Source organism: Sceloporus occidentalis, unplaced genomic scaffold (assembly GCF_023333645.1).
Source record: "Sceloporus occidentalis isolate IW3139 unplaced genomic scaffold, rSceOcc1.0.p SCAF_271, whole genome shotgun sequence".
Taxonomy (NCBI): Eukaryota; Metazoa; Chordata; class Lepidosauria; order Squamata; family Phrynosomatidae; genus Sceloporus; species Sceloporus occidentalis.
The window spans coordinates 41,249-53,493 of NW_028317251.1; the positions used below are offsets into that span (position 1 = coordinate 41,249).

The 12,245-nt window shown below is 51.9% G+C and overlaps 3 protein-coding genes and 1 pseudogene across 3 annotated transcripts; 1 reads left to right on the forward strand and 3 right to left on the reverse strand.

Annotated features, from left to right (window-relative positions):
- Positions 1–317: 317 nt before the first annotated feature.
- Positions 318–1,885, reverse strand: LOC149275649 (alpha-crystallin B chain-like). The gene is made up of 3 exons (XM_089504436.1): positions 1,691–1,885; positions 957–1,079; positions 318–718 (listed from the first exon to the last, which is right to left on the reverse strand). Exons 1-3 carry the CDS (start codon positions 1,883–1,885, stop codon positions 539–541), a joined length of 498 nt encoding a protein of 165 aa, XP_089360562.1. The 3' UTR covers positions 318–538.
- A 1,595-nt stretch (positions 1,886–3,480) lies between these two features.
- Positions 3,481–4,042, reverse strand: LOC149275650 (gamma-secretase subunit PEN-2-like). The gene is made up of 3 exons (XM_089504478.1): positions 3,982–4,042; positions 3,729–3,833; positions 3,481–3,620 (listed from the first exon to the last, which is right to left on the reverse strand). Exons 1-3 carry the CDS (start codon positions 4,040–4,042, stop codon positions 3,481–3,483), a joined length of 306 nt encoding a protein of 101 aa, XP_089360604.1.
- A 1,341-nt stretch (positions 4,043–5,383) lies between these two features.
- Positions 5,384–11,480, forward strand: LOC149275651 (splicing factor U2AF 26 kDa subunit-like). The gene is made up of 8 exons (XM_089504482.1): positions 5,384–5,427; positions 5,885–5,972; positions 6,399–6,465; positions 6,809–6,858; positions 6,946–7,044; positions 10,901–11,034; positions 11,124–11,209; positions 11,377–11,480. Exons 1-8 carry the CDS (start codon positions 5,384–5,386, stop codon positions 11,478–11,480), a joined length of 672 nt encoding a protein of 223 aa, XP_089360608.1.
- Positions 7,590–9,226, reverse strand: LOC149275652 (G protein-activated inward rectifier potassium channel 4 pseudogene; annotated as a pseudogene).
- Positions 11,481–12,245: the final 765 nt, after the last annotated feature.

The following is a 12,245-nucleotide window of genomic DNA, read 5'->3' on the forward strand; positions in this document are numbered from 1 at the left end:
AGCAATTCCTTATTGTTCCAGTCCCATTCCTGGCAAATCTTATAAAAAAAAAAAAATTATTTGCACCAAATTTAGCTAACCTGACCCCAAACCACTGATGACCTGAAAGCAATGCTCTGCTTTTCCGAACGGGACGGGAATCCTGTTAACGTGTAAATAAAAGAAGGTCTGGAGTAAATCGTAGAGCTGGATATCTAACATTTAATAAATCAGCGTTTATATATATATATAAAGCGTCAGGGGTGCTCTCAGCAAATACAAATGGTTAAAAAAATAACATGTAGGCATTTAAAGAAACCCATCGAATCCTCCGACAGACATCTTTATTATTATCCCGGTTAATGTTGGGTCTGCAAGCGGCTGACGTCTGCGGAGCATTCCGGAACGGAGCGAGCTTCTCTGCGCTGCGTTTCTCTGCGGCTCGGGGTCTTAGCTTCTCTGCGATTTAGTGTTCCGGTTTTCTTGCTTTCGATTCTCGAGGATGAGGAGTTCGGATGCCTCCCAAAGCTGCGGGGGGGTTTGACGGCTGTATGCGGACTCATTTCTTCTCTCTTGCGATGGGCACGCTCCTCTCTTCCGATTTAATGGCCTCGACGACGGGGGCATGGATGGACAGGAGCCCGTCGGCAGACAAGGCGGACGTGATCGCTTCTGGTTTCACAGTGGATGGGATCTTATACCGGCGGTGAAACTCGCGAGAGATGAATCCGTGTTCATCCTGTAAAGGGACAGAAAGGACCGTTTAGAAGTCAGTCTGTTAAAGTTGGGCTTTTGAGTTGGGATGTTCAATTGAGCAAATAGTGGGAGAGGGGGGTTCAATTGATCAGATGAAGGAAGTTCAATTGATCATGTGGTGGAGGAGGTTCAATTGATCAGATGTTTGTTGCAGAGTCATTAGTCCTGTCATGCGTTACAATTTACTGTACTGACTACTCTGCGTTACATTCTTAAGTCACCTGCCGCTCCTCGTGCTTGGCATGAACCTCCACGGAATCCCCCACGACCTTGACCGTCAGCTCCTCGGGCGAGAAGTGCTTTACATCCAGCACCACAGAGAACTGATCCTTGTCCAGCTTTACCTGAGCAGAGAGAAAGACTCAACATCACTGGTGGAGTGACACTCAGAATACCCCTAGGAGGAGGCACTCGGAGCACCACTGGTGGAGTGACACTCAGAATACCCCTAGGAGGAGGCACTCCGAGCACCACTGATGGAGTGACACCCAGAATACCCCTGGAGGAGGCACTCAGAGCACCACTGGTGGAGTGACACCCAGAATACCCCTGGAGGAGGCACTCAGGTACCAGACAACCATAGCCTTAATTTATATCCCAGATATTATCATGTTTACCACTATGCAGTATGAATACAATAAGGGTTTGTTAGTCTTCTCCAGCAAAAAGTGTCCCCGGTGTGGGGCTTATTTACTAAAGCATGAGTTTGCAACTTCTACTCCCTGACTCCACTCTGCATTATGAAGGATCAACCCAGAAAGCTTCTCCTGCAAAGACGGGTTGAGTTGGCCCTGTCTAATGCATATATCAAACAAGTGGCTAAAGAAATCTAACAGATCTAACTTTGCATTGTAAAGGATTCGGTCCGTGAGCAGGAGGTGCAATTCTGCAAACTCTGTTTAGCGAATAAGCCCCTATGTAGGCTCGACAGACACAGCGACAGCTGTTTCCTGACCTCAGAGAGTCCGGTTTCGTACTGCGGCGTGAAGCTGGGCGAACGGTAATACGGGCTGAAGCTCAAGGGCATGGGAGGCAGCAGGTCGGACTCCAGAACCCCTTCTCCAAACCTCTGTCCCAATATTCGGCTGGGGAAGAGCGGGGGGGCCAGCACGGGGCGCCGCATCCATGGGTGGTGGATTGTAATGTCCATTCTGTGCGCTGACTATCCCAGACAGGTGCCGCTGACTATCCCAGACAGATACTGGCTCGTCTCCGTGATGTGCTCCTTATATATATAACCGGCCCCCGCCAGCCGCAGAAAGCACTAGAACAGACAGAATCATCCAGCGGCGGCGTGGAAAAGATCCAGAATAATACGGGGAGAGGAGGGGGGGTGATGGAGCAAGAAGACAAAAATAGAATCAGAAACAGAGGAACGGGAAGCGATTTAAATACCCGAGCGTGGAACTCGACAAACACGGAGCCGGCGAGAACGCCCGGTGACTTCTGGAAACCCCCCTAGTGTTCCAGGGGGGTCCGGAAACGTATTTCGTGGACAGCAGGTTGCCGCATGGGTGGAAGATGAACGCTTGTTCTCGTTAAACATCTGGAACGGAACGCGCAGAGAACATTCGGCGTCTAATAAAGCGGTTGTAGCGGAGGGGAAGTGATAAGGGCTGGCGATTAGCGATAAGGGCTGGCGATTAGCGATAAGGGCTGGCGATTAGCGATAAGGGCTGGTGATTAGCGATAAGGGCTGGGGCCGGACGGGCCTGGATACCTGGCCTCCGGGGTCACGGTTATCAAGATAGAATGAAACCAGTTCTGACACAAATTGCCCCATTGGTCATGGAATGAACGTTGTGGGTGATTGGGGACCGGTGCGGCCCTCGGGTGGATGGCTGTGTCATCAGACACTGGACCCAGGAGTGTGTGAGCCGCGCTCTAATAATAGCGGGACGCTCTAAACCTTTGTTTGCTGGAGCGTCCACAGCAGTCGGAATATTCGCAGGACATCCGCCGGCCCCCCGGCTCATCTCTGCTTGGTTCACGGTTCAAGTGAAAAGCGGGACAGGAGAGAGCTTTCTGTACGTGTCGGACCAGCGCCAGCCGAGCGGGGAGGAATAACACATAAGGGAGATTAGGCCTAATCTCCAACAAGCACGGCATGTTAAATTTATAGCCCGGTGAGTCAGATGGGGGGGGGGGTATCTGGCAGCCAGAGCAGGAGGCAAACTGGAAGAAAGTGGATAATGACATAATAGGACAAGCATTACACGGATCTAATGTCATCGATTCAGCGCTGAACCCGTCGCTAGCGTGCCACCAAATCCGTTTTTATGTAAAAAATTTAAGGGGTCTGGTAAAACAAATGAAAACCCCCCCAAACGCCTTGGCGGAAGGTCAGGTGTCTTCCGCCGATAATCATGTGACCACAGACATGAGCAGAAGACAAGCAGATCCTCCGGGGACCATCAACCTCCATGTTTATTAATTGTATTATTTATACAGGGTCTGCCATCAGAGGATGGGATCTGGGGGGCAGCGGCTCTCACACCCAGCCTGCAGCCCCCCGCCGTACCCACCCAGCAACCAACAGCTGCGATCGGGACAAAGAAATTGGCTTCAGGAGCAAAAAAAAAAACGATCTTTATTTCTGGGATGTTTAACAAGCCCAGCCCAGGCTTGCAAACCACTCAGTGTTTTTAATGCACTTGCAATAAGGTGATAGGGGGTCCCCGCAGCGAATGGGGGTCCCGGGTCAGTCCCAGCTGTGTTCCAGGGGGTCCGAAAAACGTCACCGTATCAAGGGATCCCCAGGGGTATGGTGAATGAGAGGTAGTCTCCGGTGGCGCCCCAGCCGGCGCGATGGGTTTGATAAATGCTGATCCACGTCGTGAGAATGACCACCCAAACCAGCAGCCCGAGCCCGGAGCGTTTCACATCTGTCAGGGGAGGAAAAAGAGAAGGGCGGTGAGGAACCCAAACCACGCAGACCCCCGGCCCGGGACACGAATCGCGGAGGTCGCTTGCGCGTTTTACGTTCTACTTACAGCTTTGGATCTGAGGCTGTTCTGTGTACGCCGGCTTCACGAACGCCTCCTTAAAGAACCACATGACGTTCACCAGCCAAAGGAACGGGAGCAGCGCGAATCCCCCTGCGGAGAACCAAACATGAAATCCCACCGGCCCGGAGAACCCATACCGCCACCGCTCGTTATTTCACGTTACCAAGGCAACGAGCGCCTTTTTAGTGTTTGGGCACTGGATTGTGTATGATCTAGAACGTCCCGGTTGGCGACTCACCCAGGTAATATTTCCTGCAGAGCTGCAGCTTCTCCTCATTGGGGACGCGTTCCAAGTTCATCCTTCAAACGAACGGAGCAGCGAGGGCCGGACTGAGAAGGGCCGAAGGCGACAGCGAAGGGCCGACGCGGAGAATTCCGGTCACAAAAAAAAGAGGAAAGCTATAAAAAAATAAAAGATAAAGACATGGTAACGAGACCTGTTCTTAAAGGGTTAACCCCGGCAAGTGAATTTAAAAGAAATGGCTAGTTGACTCCGTGAGGGGTCTTTAACGGCTACACATTGAGCCAGCAGTGAAAGGGCCAATCATGAGGGGGGGGGTATGAAGAATCCTTAATGTTTCCGGACGGTCGCCGTCAGAATAAAGGCGTCTAATTGGTCGAAGGTTTAAATGCTTAAACTGAGTATCTTGGCAGCATGCCCTTTAAATCCCGTCCTCCGTGCCAGAGACCTTTCAGCTCCCGGCAGACGGGGCTCGCCAGCTCCCTATTTGGAAATGTTTGGGACCCGGCGGCGTCTTCACATGCTGTCTGCAGGGGCACAGAAAATTAACCCTACAAGCGACGGTTCCAGTGCTAACATCTAATGATGGCTTCCCAGACTGTAACACCATCAGTGACCGTCAGCCAGGCGATCCTGGCGAGGCTGTGGTCGGGGTAAGTAGTGATGCGTACCGTCAGCGGACCCAGGATGGTCGGGGTGAGTATTGTCTGTATACCCTCAGCGGGATTTAGGGTGAGTATTGATCATATACCCTCAGTGGGACTCAGGATGGTCAGGGTAAGTAGTGACCATTTATCCCCAGTGGTATTAAGGGTGGTTGGGGTAAGTAGTGACCATTTACCCCCAGTGGTATTAAGGATGGTTGGGGTAAGCAGTGACCATTTACCCCCAGTGGTATTAAGGGTGGTTGGGGTAAGTAGTGACCATTTACCCCCAGTGGTATTAAGGGTGGTTGGGGTAAGTAGTGACCATTTATCCCCAGTGGTATTAAGGATGGATGGGGTAAGAAAGTGACCACATACCCCAGTGGTATTAAGAATGGTTGGGGTAGGTAGTGACCATGTACCCCAGTGGTATTAAGGGGGGTCGGTACCGTGGGGTTCTGGGTAATAAGCCCCGGTACGACTGATGTATTAATAATTCCCGACATTAAACATAAACAAAAGCCCCAGAGCCTCACCTCCAGCTTCCTGGTGGGACCGGCGCGGTGGGTTGTGGGTAACGCGGGTCTCGCTGGGCATGCCGGGAGGTGTAGTTTCCGGGGGTATGAGCGGTCCCTCCGCTCTGGCATCCGGCTCGCTCTCCGACTACAAGAGGGGAAGTGCTGGCTGTGACGCGCCGGATGTGACTTCAGAGGAAGCGACGCGCAGAAAGCGAGAGACGGTCTCTGCTGCTGGAAATGGCCGAGTATCTGGCATCGATTTTCGGAACTGAGAAGGATAAGTAAGTGGGAGCCGAGCCCCTCTGACCCCCCTCCTGCACCCCTATGGCGTGGGGGTTGTAAGTATTCCCCTGGGGGGTAAAAAGTATTGCCCTGGGGGGTGGGGGTATTAGGAGACCCTGCTCGCCCCATGTGGCTGGTAATACCCGAGTCCTCTGTCTCTGTGGCGAACTGCAGCCCTCATTTACCCCAAATTACCCTCCTAGGGGGCTGGTGCTGTTTCTAGTAGTACATTGAGAGGGGTTGGCAGAGCGTTGTCTGCCCTTGAGGGCTTATAACCCATACCATGGTCCCAAAGAAAAAAAAGGGCATTTAAGGCTGGCTGAGGGTCATGGGATTTGCTCAGCAATAGCTGGCGAGATCCTTAGGTGCTGCTCCTGACCTAAACCGATGACGGCCGTAACCAGTGATGTGCCGTACCGACTGCAGACTCTCTAACCTTTTTTTCTTTCTTTAAAGGGTTAATTGCTCCTTTTATTTCAAAATCGGAGCATGTCGTCACGGAGACCGCTGTTCCCGTCTGCACAACAAGCCCTCGTTCAGCCAGGTAACTCCACGCCGATTAATGGTTACTGTACCGCGCTAGCGTTCATCACGGGCTGTTGTCACAGTGTGCCGAGAAGATCCAGGCGGCTCCGGCATCGCACTGTGCTGCCGGACCCCCCCGGGATGTAGTTATAATGTAATGTAAGGAAAGTTTACTTTACTGAGAGGCTGGCGGACAAGTGGAACAGCCTCCCAGCAGAAGTGGTAGAGGGTAATACAGCGAGGGTATTAAACATGCATGGGATAGACATACGGCTCCTGAATCTAAGACGAGACCAACGACTGATTAAGGTTTGAGTCGTTACAGCAGGAGAAACGGGCGACTAGACGGGGGCCGACCTGCTGTCCGGTTTTAGATTTCTATGTTTGCGCCAGGGCGCGCTCTGTAAATACCCCGCATTCTTACCGTACCCCGTTGGCATTTCAGACGATCGTGTTGCTGAATCTTTATCGAAACCCTAAGAACACGGCGCAGAGCGCGAACGGCAACAACTGTGAGTATCTCTCCGAGTGGGGCTTTCAAGCTCAATGACTTTCTGACGGGGTCCTTGACTGGGTGGGTAACCTGGGCGGCAGCTTATCGGCCCTAGTGCTCCACTTCCTGGGGGGGGGGGGGGGGACACCAAGTATAGGATTCACTAAGGGGGGCTTAAATGATCAAGGTGTGGCATCATAGAAAACATAGATGTCTGCCCCCTCAGGGTCCCTGAATTTATAGCGGTCATTCTCCAGCTTTCAAACCAGACTTGTTCTTTTTTGGGGGGGCCTGGTTTATTTTTATTGGTGGGCTCGATGCAGACGTCTCCTACTAGCCTTGTCTCTCCATGCTTGTTTCAGGCCACGTGACCGATTTGGAGGTTCAGGAGCATTACGACGACTTCTTCGAGGTGAGTGATTTTCTTTGCGTACCGCGTATGTATCCGGCGTGGACAACTCTGAGATCCCGATGACTTTATTTTTTTTTTTCCGTGAAGGAAATTTTTACAGAAGTGGAACAAAAATACGGCGAAATCGAGGAGATGAATATATGCGACAATCTTGGAGACCACCTGGTGGGGAACGTCTATGTCAAGGTGAGAGGGGGGCCTCCGTTCTATAGTGACCTGTAACTACAAAAAGTTATCGGACGAACTCGACACGAGATTTGGATAATTGTTGCCCCCGTATTTCCTCCCTTTTGGTGGAGGCTCGCTGCGTCTCTTTGACTGATGAGGTGAAAAGAGATCAGGGTCTCAGGGTCGTAACTTTAACTCTCAAAGCAAAATGGATCCAAAAACCGTAACAATGATTGAGAAAAGAAACACGTTTCCGATGGCTTTAAGTAATTTTAATGATTCTAAGTATTTTCCGGCGTAACAACATAGTTCCCGATTCTCTGCTAGGTGTGAGGCTGCTTGTAACAAACGCTCTCCTGTCTCTACCGGCTAACACGGATACATTGTAATGGCGGCAAACACGCATTCTGTATAATCGAGGTCAGATGGGGCCTTAAAGTCTAGGGAGATAAAAAAATATAATATGGGGTCTCTAAAAACAATTAGCGTTCTTTAAATACATTCATCGCGTGGCAGTCGCTTTATTTCCTGTATCTGGACTATGCCCCCTCCCCCACCCCCATCTAAAGGTTATAGTCGCTGCCGTTGAACTCGGAGCTCCTTTCTTCGGCGATGTTGCCGATCGGCCTCCCGCCGCGGCCGGAGAATCCTTCCCCCGGTTTGTTCTCCTCCCTTTCGTTTCCCTCCGCCTCTTCGTTCTCGGTTCCCGTGTGTCTCCGCATCGCACCGAAGTCCCCGTTTTCCCAGAAAAAGCTGAGCTGCGAACCCTCCAGCTCGCGGATCTCCTCCAGTTCCTTGGCGCTGCAGCGCGGAAGCTGCACCTCGAAGGTCTTGTGGAACCGTTTGTAGTCCACACGGAACGCGCCTTTCTCCAGGGTCATGCAGGGCTCGAAGCGGTGGCCCCATATGATTTCTGTCTCCAGGTACGAGGTTTTGGCCTGGCAGGTCATCCCTGTTGAGTAAGAGAGGGAAAGGTTATAGTGGGTAATATTGTCTTGTGCAGGACAAGAGAGGAAACCACTTAGTCCTCCCCTACAGCAGAACCTACTGGTTCTTCAAACGTTTCCCAAAATGCTGTCAAACCCAGAAAGAAGCGACGACCGGAAGACGTTTTAATAATAGAGGCTGGTGACGGAATTACCAGTATTCCTTCACTTTTATAGATTCCAATATATCTTCAGAAAAGCCTTAACAGAAGCCCTCAAGGTCCAACGTTTAGGGTCGGGCTGCATCGCAATGCGGTGCCTACCGGGGTGGCTTTACCTCATCAACTTAAATATAATTGAGGTCATCTGTGGTCGAAGACCTTTGGTCTAATGAAAAAGCATGGACTCCCCCATTCCCACAGTTACTTGCCTGTGGCCTCCACGATTCCCTCTAAAATGACAATGATCTCGAACTGCTCTCGGAGTAGCTGCTGCGGCCCCATTTCCCAGAACGGACTGTTCTCGTCGATCGTGTGGCAGATCACTTGCGGCTCCACCAAGAACAAACGGTCTTCCCCGGTCTCGTAGCCGAGGTTTATCTCTGACTGTTCGAGAGGGAGGAATTCCCCTTCGTACGTCTGTCTAGACTTGATGAGCTTGGCCCTGATCTTGGCGTCCACCATGTGGCTGTCTCGCAGGTCCCCTATGCGGAACATGAGGCAAAGTCTTTCGTCGCGTGGACACACCACGCAGTTCTGGCTGAAAATCAGCGTCTGGGCTCTCTTCTTCGGTCTGGAGATCTTGACGAACATGCAGCCCACCATGAGGGCGTCTATCATGGAGCCTACGATGGATTGGGCCATGATGAGGTAGACCCCTTCTTGGCAGTTAGAAGTCACCATGCGGGAGCCGTAGCCGATGGTGCGCTGGGTCTCCACGGAAAAGAGGAGCGCTGAGAGAAAGCTGTCGATGTTCTGGAAGCACGGGTACCAGTCGTCGTCGTCTACGTGGTTCAGGTCGTTGCGCCAGAAAGCGTCGAGGTAGTAGACGGTAGCGAAGAGCAGCCATGTTACGATGTAGCACATCATGAAGACGAAGAGAAACCAGCGGTACTTGAGGTCCACGATGGTGGTAAAAATGTCTGAAAGGAATCGCCCCTTCTCCTCGATGCGACCCAGGTTGACCTGGCACTTTCCGTCTTTGGTGACGTACCTTTGGCGGTCTCGTTGGGTGGAGGCCTTGCCTTGGTGGCGCTCGGCTTCCATTAGCTTACAGCGTTGCTTGGGCTGGCGGTCAGGCCCGGTAGCCGGCGCGGAAAAGAATCCACGCGGGGGCATGTTGAGGTATCTGGGTCCGCGAGTGATATCTGGTACGCTCACCGCGTGGCGGGGGTAAAAACGGCCGTTCCCAAACCCTCCGTCTTTAAAAGAGGATCGCCGATGCTTTTGTAGGTCCGCTGGGCCGCACATGCTAGGCCGTGGCCCGTTAGGGAAAGAGTAGCCGATGTCGTTGGTGCTCATGTGACGCTTATATGCGCTCTGGGGCATTATATCGGGAAGGGGGGGATTGGCGGAGACTGGCTGAGGGTGTTCAGGTTGCTTTGGCTCTGCTGCGCATGTTGGCACCACCATGCATTCTGGCTACAGGGACAGAAAAAAAGTAGTTTTCATTGTAGGTTGGAAACAGCCGTAAAATGCAAATAATTATCGGGGGGGGGGGGGGGGTCCGTGTCTCACCTTCTGCGGGAAGCTGCGGTAGCGGCTGGTGTCCGTAGGGGGCCGGGGCAGGTAGGCCAGGACCTGTCTGGGTTTGCCAGCCTGGTGACCGGTTGAACAAAGACCGTTTGGCTCGAGGCTGCTGGTTTTGTCTGCGTCGGGCCCCTCTCCCTGCAGGACCACGCTGGGCATGCTGATGCTGACAGCTGATTGGACAAGAGAGGGAGTGTGAACGCCACGTTGGTATTCTGTCCGTGTCATTAAGTTCCTGCGAGGAGGACAAAGGGGTAAACGAGGGGAACAGAGTAGTCTGATGACGGATTAAATTGAGACACACCGCTGCTCAACCAACCCCCCCCCCAAATGGGCCACTCTTAATAACAAAAATTATGTTTTTAAGTTTTTTTTTTTGTTTTGTTTTTTCCTGTTCATAAAATGCATGAGTACAGAACACATCCACGTCCAGTAATACCCAATACCTTTTTGTTTAATCGCATTAATTCTTCCCTGAAATCAGCTGAGACTAAAATAAATGAATCTATTGGCCGTGACGATTGCTGTGAGCTGCCGACCCTGGATGGGAAGTTTAATGTACGCGTACGAAGGAGAAACGCCGCTCCTCATTCCGCCCCGTATTACCGGGTCTCCTCGGTAATTACCCCGTGCCTGCGCTGAATTAACAGATTATTCTGAGACCCGCCGTCCTCGTATCTGCGGGACCGGAACGGGATTCTCTGCTTGGGGTCCGTCTGTGAGCTCCGGGGCCGGATCGTCTTCATTGGCTAGACACCCGCATGTATCCGAGTTCCGGCATCGCCGCCGCCTGGCCCTGTGTGTTTTTCTGGAGCTGCGTTTAGGTCAAACGCGAAGGTCAGCCTACCTGTTTCCGCGCTCCGTGGATTCTCTGCCTGTTTGCGTCCCGGATCTCCGTGTCAAATCCTAATTACCTTAACCCTGATTAAGCGCTGCTATATTAAGACGCTGGCGGAGCGTGTGACTGCCTCGCTCGCCTCTGTCCTCAGACACCAGCTCGCTCCCTACTTTCTATTGTCTGTTTAGTGATCACCGGCCCTCCTGTACCAGGGGCTGCAGCCGGTGCGGTTACCGGGGGGGGGGGGGAATTTAAATTTTATTTTTATTTAATTTTGTTTTTATTTGCATCCCTCTTCCCCGCCCCCCACAGTTTTGCTGTAATTTTGTGGCTTATTTCCGATTCTTTCCTTTCGCCTGCAGTTCCGTAGGGAGGAGGACGCAGAACGCGCCCTCGTCGAGCTGAATAACCGCTGGTTCAACGGCCAGGCCATCCACGCTGAGCTGTCGCCGGTCACGGATTTCAGGGAGTCCTGCTGCCGGCAGTACGAGATGGGGTGAGATCCGCCGGCTCTCTGTCTTTCAGTCGTCTCCCGATGTCTTTCTGCGTAATATTCCCTTTTAATCACCGTTCCGTTTCTTGCAGGGAATGCACCCGCGGGGGCTTCTGTAACTTCATGCACTTGAAGCCCATCTCCAGTGCTTTGCGCCGACAGCTATACGGACGAGGACGCAACCGCGCGTGAGAATAACTCTTTATAAACTTGGTTAACTCCGTGGGATACAGTCCAAAGGGGGACCCGGGTTGAGGGCGGGCGAGCTCCGAGGTGTAGCTACCGCTTTATTTTGATTGATTGGATGTAAATACATGCCCTGTCTGTCTTCTCTTAGGGTTGGATCGAAGCATTCGCCCCCCAAACGCTTCTCGGATACACAACGTCCCAAAGACAGAGACCGCCGCCGGCGCTCGAGATCCCCAAGACACAGACACGGCCGCTTCTAAGAGCGCGTAAACTTCCATTTTCTTTGGGGGGCATTACTCTTTTTTTTTTTTTAGTTTTTTTTTTTTTTTTTTTTTTTTCTTTTTTGTTCGGCTTTTTCACAATTGGCGAGGAGCGGCTCCACTGCCGCGAATCTGTTCCTCGTGGAGCTGTACCGCGGCCAGTGTTGCCCCTTGTGGCTTTTTTGTTTTGTTAACACCCCCCCCCCCCCCCTTATACCGCAGGACCCCTTTCAAAACGTTGCTCTAGCCGTAAATATCGTTTCTGCCATGCGCTCCGGGATCATCCCAGCTCGAGCGGCGCGTCCTGTGCTGTGACGGAGGGAATTTTGTTATTTTTCTGTATGATTTAGTTTCCCATTTATTCCAGTTTTATGTTTTATTTCTAACAGCGGGGATACTTCTATTTTTTAATTACTGTTGGGGAAGGGGGGGGGGGGGGGGGGCGCAACTGCTCTATTCTCCTCCAAGAAGCAGCCGGAATCACCAACGTAGAATTTTATTTTATAAGATGTATATTCTGTTTTTCACAAGCGAGGACTCCTGGCCCCCCCCCGTGCCCCTTGTTAATACTCTCATGGCTCTCTATTGTTAGTGAAAGGTTTAATCACCCTACAGTTTGTACATTGTGTGACTCCATGTTTTCATGGTGCCGTTTCTTTGTATTAAAAAAAGTTAACAGACGCTTGCGGTGTCAGTCGTGATTAAGTGTTGGTGTCCAGGTTCTGGGCTGTACCACGGAACGTCACCGGCTCAAAAGGAAAGCGA

What these genes read in the sequence shown, in the direction of transcription:
- LOC149275650 (XM_089504478.1), bottom strand. Translation starts at nt 4,042, where the DNA reads ATGAACTTGGAACGCGTCCCCAATGAGGAGAAGCTGCAGCTCTGCAGG. An exon ending in CTGCAGGAAATATTACCTGG is followed by an intron (nt 3,834 to 3,981) that starts GTGAGTCGCCAA and finishes GGTTCTCCGCAG; the next exon opens with GGGGATTCGCGCTGCTCCCG. An exon ending in ACAGCCTCAGATCCAAAGCT is followed by an intron (nt 3,621 to 3,728) that starts GTAAGTAGAACG and finishes CTCCCCTGACAG; the next exon opens with ATGTGAAACGCTCCGGGCTC.
- LOC149275649 (XM_089504436.1), bottom strand. Translation starts at nt 1,885, where the DNA reads ATGGACATTACAATCCACCACCCATGGATGCGGCGCCCCGTGCTGGCC. An exon ending in ACGAAACCGGACTCTCTGAG is followed by an intron (nt 1,080 to 1,690) that starts GTCAGGAAACAG and finishes CTCTCTGCTCAG; the next exon opens with GTAAAGCTGGACAAGGATCA. An exon ending in CCAAGCACGAGGAGCGGCAG is followed by an intron (nt 719 to 956) that starts GTGACTTAAGAA and finishes GTCCCTTTACAG; the next exon opens with GATGAACACGGATTCATCTC.
- LOC149275651 (XM_089504482.1), top strand. Translation starts at nt 5,384, where the DNA reads ATGGCCGAGTATCTGGCATCGATTTTCGGAACTGAGAAGGATAA. An exon ending in TTCGGAACTGAGAAGGATAA is followed by an intron (nt 5,428 to 5,884) that starts GTAAGTGGGAGC and finishes CTTTCTTTAAAG; the next exon opens with GGTTAATTGCTCCTTTTATT. An exon ending in TGGGGAACGTCTATGTCAAG is followed by an intron (nt 7,045 to 10,900) that starts GTGAGAGGGGGG and finishes TTTCGCCTGCAG; the next exon opens with TTCCGTAGGGAGGAGGACGC.